At 35.5% G+C, this 7,996-nt stretch overlaps 2 protein-coding genes across 2 annotated transcripts; one reads left to right on the top strand and one right to left on the bottom strand.

The window, feature by feature from the left end:
• Window positions 1-2,289: 2,289 nt before the first annotated feature.
• Window positions 2,290-4,159, bottom strand: LOC130936594 (scopoletin glucosyltransferase-like). Its single transcript, XM_057866685.1, has one exon. The coding sequence runs from the start codon at window positions 4,054-4,056 to the stop codon at window positions 2,608-2,610; it is 1,449 nt and encodes a 482-aa protein (XP_057722668.1). The 5' UTR covers window positions 4,057-4,159; the 3' UTR covers window positions 2,290-2,607.
• Window positions 4,160-6,974: 2,815 nt separating this feature from the next.
• Window positions 6,975-7,537, top strand: LOC130934578 (uncharacterized). The gene is made up of 2 exons (XM_057864137.1): window positions 6,975-7,140; window positions 7,215-7,537. Exons 1-2 carry the CDS (start codon window positions 6,975-6,977, stop codon window positions 7,535-7,537), a joined length of 489 nt encoding a protein of 162 aa, XP_057720120.1.
• The last annotated feature ends 459 nt before the right edge of the window (window positions 7,538-7,996 follow it).

Here is a 7,996-nt window from a genome sequence, read left to right as displayed (position 1 = left end):
AAAGTAACTAACACGTGAGCTCACGGCCAGTAGGAAAGGCATGCATTATATGCATTTATGTGTCTTGTTTGATTTTTCATTCTTGGGTTTGTGTAATTGATATTCATGCTTAATTGCTATATGTCCTGTTTGCTGTATCTGTATCCTACTTTTGTTTGCTTTGTCTGTATTGCTTGTCTGTGCACTGGAGCTTTGGAGAATTGGACGAAGGCAAAATTTAGGGCTTAAGTTAGAAAGGAATTAGAAATAAGAACCTTAGATAGCCTACCCTGTTTATGGTTTTCAGTTTTAGCTTTAAGTTTGAATCTATTGTCGGAAGTTCTAAGATCGTCTATAGCTTTTCCAAGACATTATATATTAGTTATGTGGGCACCGTTACAATATTGAGAACCTCCGGTTCTCATTCCATACATATATTTGTGGTTTTTTTTATGCAAGTCAATAGGCACCTCGTTAGGCATTTGGATTTACTCAGCAAGCGAAGTTAGGATGCTGGTTTTGATATTTTGCTATCCGTATATAAGACAAATTCTCCGTGTATATTTCTATATATTTTTAATCTGATCCTCCTAGAGGCTTTTGGGTGGAGAACTAAGTGTATGCTTTATTTTAGGTTTAGTGGGTTATATATGTGTATATTTATTTACGTAAATATTCTCCAGCCGGTCTTTGCTTTGCAGGTCGAGCCAGGAGTTTGACATTATGTATCTTTTGACCCTCTGCTCTCATTATATTCTTGTGTTGTTACTTTTCTTCGTACGCAAGTTTACGATCATGTGAGCGACGCGCTTTTCTTTTTGCGACTTGTTGCTTAAGCTTTCTTTCAAGGCTCCTCAAATATAAAATTTTCTTCAAACTATTACTATATATATATATATATATATATATATATATATATATTTAGAGGTCGTAATACTTCATTACGTTTGTTTTATGACTTAAGCGTAAAGCTTTATGTGGTAAGGTGTTACACAAAACGTTAAGCATTTTCTTATTTTTTTTAGTATTCATTTATTGGGTTATAATTTGATTAACTAAATAATTAATTAATGATGTTGATTATGAATATGTTTATTTTTTAGAGTTGTTAATTGATTATAATTTGTTGATTCTTGACAGTGTAATATATATAGGTTTAACGGTGAATTGATGTTTTTTTATTATTGGTGTTTATAGTTTTTTTTTTGTGCTATATTATAGAGTTTGCTATGAATTTATAATTTTATATTGTTGAATAGGGGATAGATTCTGTAAATTTAGTATAGCTGTTATTTTTATATTGTTTCATATTGTTTTATGTTTATCTTTGGATTAGTTATTTTTAGAATTCGAGACTTAATTTTTCTTAAAATATTAATATAAATATATATTTTAAATTTTAATTTTAAATTTTTTATTATTTTATATTTTTATTTATGTGAGACTAGTTCAATCAATAATTTATCAGTTACACTAATAAACTAATATCAACCTGATTCAATTACTGATTCGATTTTTAACTATACGTATCTCTACAATTAGTAAATAAGACAATCACATATTTTCTTACAATCCAATTATTTTCATTTGAAAATATTTTCACCTTCTAACATTAAAAGTGCTAAAAACATAAAAATATCGTTTCGAATTTCTATGCGTTTTAGAACGTATTTTCAATTAAATATTTTTATTTATTTGAATCAAATATATTTTTAATTTTATTTTTTATTTTTTTAAAACAAAAAGATATAAAAAAATAAAAAGATAAACAACCAACTAGGGTGTACATAACACGGCCCGATTTGAAGATCTGATTCGGATCTGAACACTTTAGGAGTCAATTTGGTGTGATTTTAGTGAGTCTAGACCCGAGTAACAATTTTAAAAATAGATTCGGTCATTATTTAAGGTCGGATCTGGGTTAAGACGAACCACCCAACTTCACCCGACCCATGTGTACTTTAAAAAGACTAAAAAATGTATATATAATTTAAAATAATTCTAATATTATGTTATATTAATTATAAGCTTATTGTTTTATTTTTAATGACGCTTGTTGAATTAGAAAATAGATAAAAAAAAAACATAAAATTAGAATTTATGAACAAATTCAAGTTCAAATATAAATATCAACTTTTCAATAACAAGTATGTTTTTTTCTTCTTTATAAATAAGTATATCAAAATTTTTTGACATAAAATTTATCAAGACCCACCCAAACTTCACCGATTTAGTTCCAATTTTAGTGTGACTCGAAAGTAGTGAGATTTCACCAAATTTAAAGCCGAGTAATAATTTTAAACATAGATCCAATTTTTATTTAGAGTTGAATCCGAATAAAAAGTTTAACGTACACCCTTACACAGCCAACCCCTTAACTTTTCTCTCTTATTATTGCCCTCTTCCACTTGCAAAAAAGTTTAAAACTAAATATGATAACTACGCTTCACTAACCAACAAATATATACACATTATTGCATATGTCTTAACGTTTTATACAAAGCAAATTTAACATCTTTAAGAGAGAAAATAAAACCAAAGGACCCAAGATAAGCTCAAATCAATGAACTTAAATAAAAGTAGACATAACAAACACAAAAGTCTTCTCCATTGTTGTGTGGAATATCATCAATGCCTCAGGGAAAGCAACTCATGAATGAGTGCACCCAAATCAGAGTATGATGATCCTCCATTTTCAACAGCAGCGTTAGCCAACTGTGACAACACGTTCGCCTTCATTCTCATTTCCTCTGTTTCTTCTCCTACCATTATCTTCTTCACAGCCTTCTCTATTGCCTCCCATTCAACACTAACCTTATCCATTCTTGCCCATTTTTTTACACCAACAGGCACACCAATCTTAAGAACCTCAGTCACCAATTTCTCATTGTAAAATTGCTCTGCCCCCATAGGCCAAGTTACCATTGGCACCCCAGCAGCCACTCCTTCCAAAGTCGAATTCCAACCACAATGCGTTACAAACGCTCCTATTGCTTGGTGCCCAAGAATCAACACTTGTGGCGCCCAACCTCTTATGATTAGTCCCGTTCCTTCCATTCTTTTCTCGAACCCTTCCAGAAGCCATTCCTCCTTAGATTCTCCCTCTTTCTTGTTGTTTTTCACCACCCAAATGAAATCTTGCCCTGAAGCCTCAAGACCCAAAGCAATTTCTCTAAGCTGAGAATCTTCAAAGTTCGCTATACTTCCGAAGCAAATATACACAACTGAATTGGGCTTCTTTGTGTCGAGCCACTTCAAACACTCGTTTTCATCAATAGATGCATCTTTTCCTCTTTGAGATTTCTCTTCAGTATCTTTATTGCAAAGAGAAAGAGGACCAATAAGCCACGCTTTTCTTCCAAGCCCATTCCTGGAATAATCTGCATAAACGCTCTCGAGTTCGTAGAAGCTGTTAACAACCACGCCATAGCACTCCCCCTCTGATTCATTGGCTTCCTTAAAGAATTCAGTCAGTGGGTTTGTTTCACCGGTGATCGAAGCAGGCGGCAACTGCGTCCTCAACATTTTAATCTCGCCAGGTAGATTGGGAATCACAAAGGGTTCCGAATCTGAAGAAACATTCTTTTGCGGCTCATAGAGTCTCATACATTCGATAGCACACATGGAGAAAAGACCAGTCCCGTTAAACACAATCCTGGGAATTCCAACCATGGAAGCAGAATCAGTAGCCCAAGGGAAGAACACATCAGCAACGACACAATCAGGTTTATGCTGAAGCAATAGCTTCTCGAATGGCTCTTGAAGCAACCTGGTAGCTAAAAAGAACAAAGGAAATTTATCCGGCGAAGGGATTAAGTCTCCATTTTCGCACCCTTCTGGTAAACCAGCTTTAGAACATGGAAACTCGATGGTTTCTATGTGAATATTGTTGTTGTTGTGAGTTTTGGACTTGCCTATGGCTTTGGAGATGAGAGAGGCGTTTACTGGGGTGGTGACTATGGTGGACTTGACCCCTCTTGAAGCGAAGAGTTTGGCCATATCAACCGTTGGGATCATGTGGCCATGAGACAGGAAAGGGAAGAAGAATATGTGTAGGGAACAAGATTCCCTACCCATGTTTCCAATTTCTGACTCGTGAGTAAGAGAAATGAAGAATTTTGAAGCCAAATTGTCGACTTTGGTTAAGCAGGGGATTTTATGGAATATTTGGTATGATTAAGTTTCGGTGGATACGAGTTTTATAGAAAAAGCCGTGGAGCTTCTAGATGAATCAGAGGTTTTGGATCTGGATCTATGCTTTAATGATTTCAAATTTATATTATTTTTTAACCTTTTTAAATATTTTTATTTTCAGATTATTTTTTAATTTATCAATTAAACACAATTTAAATAAAATTATTGGGATTTTTCAGAAATATATAAATTAAATTCATTATTACTAATATATTTATTTTTAAAATATTTATATTCTTATGTATTATTATTTTCGCATCTACTATCACAATAATATATATTTATAACTAAATAAAAGTTATTGAGTAATGAGTATGCATAAATATGGAGTAATTATCTAAATCAGTCTCTAAGATGGTAATTTCTTTCTATGCTAAGATGGTTCTCATTTTTAATAATAAATATGGGAATTGGATTATAGAGAGTGCTGAGCTTGAAATGATGGTAACTTCTTTCTATGCTAAGTTATACTTGGATGATACTCCTGATTCTTCTTTTGTTCTGAACCAAAGATTTCTTGGCCTAAGCAATGATGATATAAATCTGATTAGGGGTCACGTCTCTGAGTGGGAAATAAAGGATGCTATTTTTACTATGGGCAGCTTCAAAGCACCAGGTAAGGATGGGATTCAGGCTGTTTTTTACCAACATAACTGGGATAAGATTGGTGCTGATTTGTGTAGGCTTGTGCAGAATATCTTTAGTAATCCCCACAAGGTGAAAGAGATAAATGAAACTCTCATTGTTTTGATTCCTAAAGTGGAGCCCTCTACTACTTTAAAACAAATGCGACCGATTAGTTTGTGCAATGTTTCGTATAAAATTATCACAAAAATTCTTGCCAAGCGGTTAAGATATATTATGGAGAAGCTTGTCCAGCCGACGCAATGCAGTTTTGTCCCTGGGAGGCATAACTCGGATAATATCATCATCACTCAGGAGGTCATCCACTCCATGCGAAGCAAAAAGGGTGATAAAGGCTGGATGGCCATTAAGATAGATTTGGAAAAAGCTTATGACAGATTGAAATGGAGTTTTATTAATAATACTCTTGAGGATATTGGGATCCCAGTTCACATCTCTAATCTCATATGTACGTGTATCTCTTCAGCCAAAATGAGAATGCTTTGGAATGGAGAAGTTTTAGATGAATTTACTCCCTCTAGAGGAATACGTCAAGGTGATCCTATTTCACCTTATATTTTTGTTCTATGCATGGAATGTCTCTCTCAGCTCATATCAGAAGCGGTCAACCTGGGGTACTGGAAACCCATCAAACTTAATAGGGGTGGTCCTGAGATCTCTCACCTCTGTTTTGTCGATGACTTGATTCTCTTTGCAGAAGCCAGTTTGGAGCAGGCCCAGATAATTGATAGAGTTCTTGGTGCCTTTTGTGATAGTTTCGGTCAGAAAGTTAATACTGAGAAGACTAGGATCTTTTTCTCCAATAACGTGGGGCATCATATAAGAAATGAGATTAGTGAAGCTTTACATTTTCAGAGAACAAATGATCTTGGAAAATACCTTGGAGTTCCCCTTCTCCACTTGAGGGTGACGCGGAACACTTATAACGGAATCATAAGCAAATTAAATACAAGACTCAGCAGTTGGAAAGCTACATCACTATCTTTGGCGGGGAGAAATGCCTTGGTGAAATCTGTCCTCTCTGCTTTACCTAGTTATACTATGCAAACTGCTTATTTACCTGTTTCTACTTGTAATATGATTGATTTTAAATGCAATAATTTTCTCTGGGGTGACACTAACCAGACAAAGAAAGTCCACCTTCTGAGCTGGCATAATGTCTGTAAACCCAAAAATGCAGGTGGTCTTGGTATCCGACATGCCAAAGACCTTAACCATGCATTTATGATGAAGATTGGATGGGGGTTGATCGACAAAAGAGATCATCTTTGGGCCAGAGTTCTAAGGTCTAAATACCGGTGTGGGACTGATATTCTTCCTAATATTAGAAGGATAAATAATGCTTCTGATTTGTGGAAAGGAGTCTGCCGTGCTTGAAAAGATGTTGAGAGCAATACCATATGGAGGATAGGGGATGGATCCAAAATTAATTTTTGGAGGCATCAATGGATTCCAAAACTTGGAACTCTAGACCAGCATGCTAACCAGGTAAGAGATAGCAATTATTCACCTAATTCTCTAAATGATTTCCTCTCTATTTCAGGGCATTGGGATGATAGGAAGCTAAAAGAATGGTTCTCGGATGAGGTTGTCCAACGAGTCTTAGCAATGGCTCCACCATCACCTTGGAAGAATGACGATCAGATTGCTTGGGCTTTATCCTCGGATGGGACTTTCAACCTGGAGTCTGCTTACCAATCTCTTCACACCATCAGAACCCCTCAGACCAAATCTTTAAGCTTGCGTGGAACTGAAAGGGTCCAGAAAGAATTCGCACATTTCTTTGGCTTTGTGCAAATGATGCCATTTTGACAAATGCTCAAAGGTTCAGGAGGCATATGACTTTGAATCCCAGCTGTCCGTGATGTCAATCGGGTGAGGAATCCATTGTCCATGTTCTTCGTGATTGTCCTTTTGCTAATCAAGTTTGGAAGCTTCTAATTCCCGCGAGAGAGGTTGGAAATTTTTTTACCCGAAGTATGAGAGAATGGCTCACCTCAAACCTCAATAAGAAAACGGAGTGAACTTACTACTTTGGAGTGGGTGCCTCCTCTCTTTGGTGATTGCGTAATAAGTTGGTCTTTGAAGGCAAGGCCACCGACCCAAGGGCTACTGCGAGCCACATTAGAGCACGTACAAGGGATATTATTAAAGCCATGAAGAAGACTAACCTTCCAAAGAGGAACCATAATAGTTTGGAAAATCTCATTAGCTGGCACCAACCACAGGAGCACTATGTCAAGATTAATGTTGATGGGTCCTACTTCTCACAATGTGATAGTGCCTCCTGCGGGGGGGGGTCTTCAGAGACTACATGGGAAGGTTTATGAAAGCCTTTTTTTGTAAATTGGGGAATTGTACTATTATGCATGCTGAACTTTGGGGAATTGTTAAAGGCCTCCAAATAGCAGTTGCTAATGATTTACAGAATATTATTGTGGAGTTTGACTCTCTAATGGCTCTTCAGGCTATTAAAATAGGATGTCCAAGCTCCCACCCTTGTGCAGCTCTTGTACAAGATATCCTGATCCTAAGCAGGCGCGTGCAAAATATTGACTGGAATCACACCTTAAGAGAGGCCAATGCAGTTGCAGATATAATGGCCAAGAAGGGGCATGATCTTCCCATAGGCCTCCACATTTTTGATGCGCCTACACCTGATTTTATTTTAGCTTTAACTTTTGACATGTATGGTTCTTTTAGACTTAGAGGCTTGTAGTTTTTGCTTGCTGTTTTGGGGTCCTTGACCCCCGCTTCTCCATAAAAAAAAAAGCTTGTGCTTTTATTGTGAATTACTCTTCACAATGATAGACTTATTATGTTAAGTCCAAATTTATGAATGAATGAATGAAACTTTTTTTGTTGTCATGGATTAGTGCTTGTGTGAAATTTTGAGTAAATAGGTATTGAGCTTAATGGATTACGTGTACAAATTAATGAGAATGAGAAAAAAAGGTAGTCCTAATTAAGTGAATTTAAATTGGATGGATAATGAAATAAAGACACTTTAATGAATTTAATGCAATGAAAGAAATTGATAGGACTATAGTTGGATAAAATACCATAAGTAGCTAACCATTCAACTTAATTAGTACATCAAATAACAAAAATTAGTATCAAGCTAACTTCTATTAAGTTCCCTGGTAACCAAATTAAAAATGAGAACAAGCATAATGCA

The sequence above is a fragment of the Arachis stenosperma genome, chromosome 6 (genome assembly GCF_014773155.1).
Source record: "Arachis stenosperma cultivar V10309 chromosome 6, arast.V10309.gnm1.PFL2, whole genome shotgun sequence".
NCBI classification, from domain to species: Eukaryota; Viridiplantae; Streptophyta; class Magnoliopsida; order Fabales; family Fabaceae; genus Arachis; species Arachis stenosperma.
The sequence above is the reverse complement of the archived record's forward strand: the minus strand, read 5'-3'. Positions and strand labels throughout refer to the sequence as shown.

Bases quoted from the DNA above. Each gene is read 5' to 3' on its own strand.
- LOC130936594 (XM_057866685.1), bottom strand. From the start codon at position 4,056: ATGGGTAGGGAATCTTGTTCCCTACACATATTCTTCTTCCCTTTCCTG.
- LOC130934578 (XM_057864137.1), top strand. From the start codon at position 6,975: ATGAAGAAGACTAACCTTCCAAAGAGGAACCATAATAGTTTGGAAAAT. The intron at 7,141-7,214 runs GTTTATGAAAGC...GAATTGTTAAAG, and splicing joins TTCAGAGACTACATGGGAAG to GCCTCCAAATAGCAGTTGCT.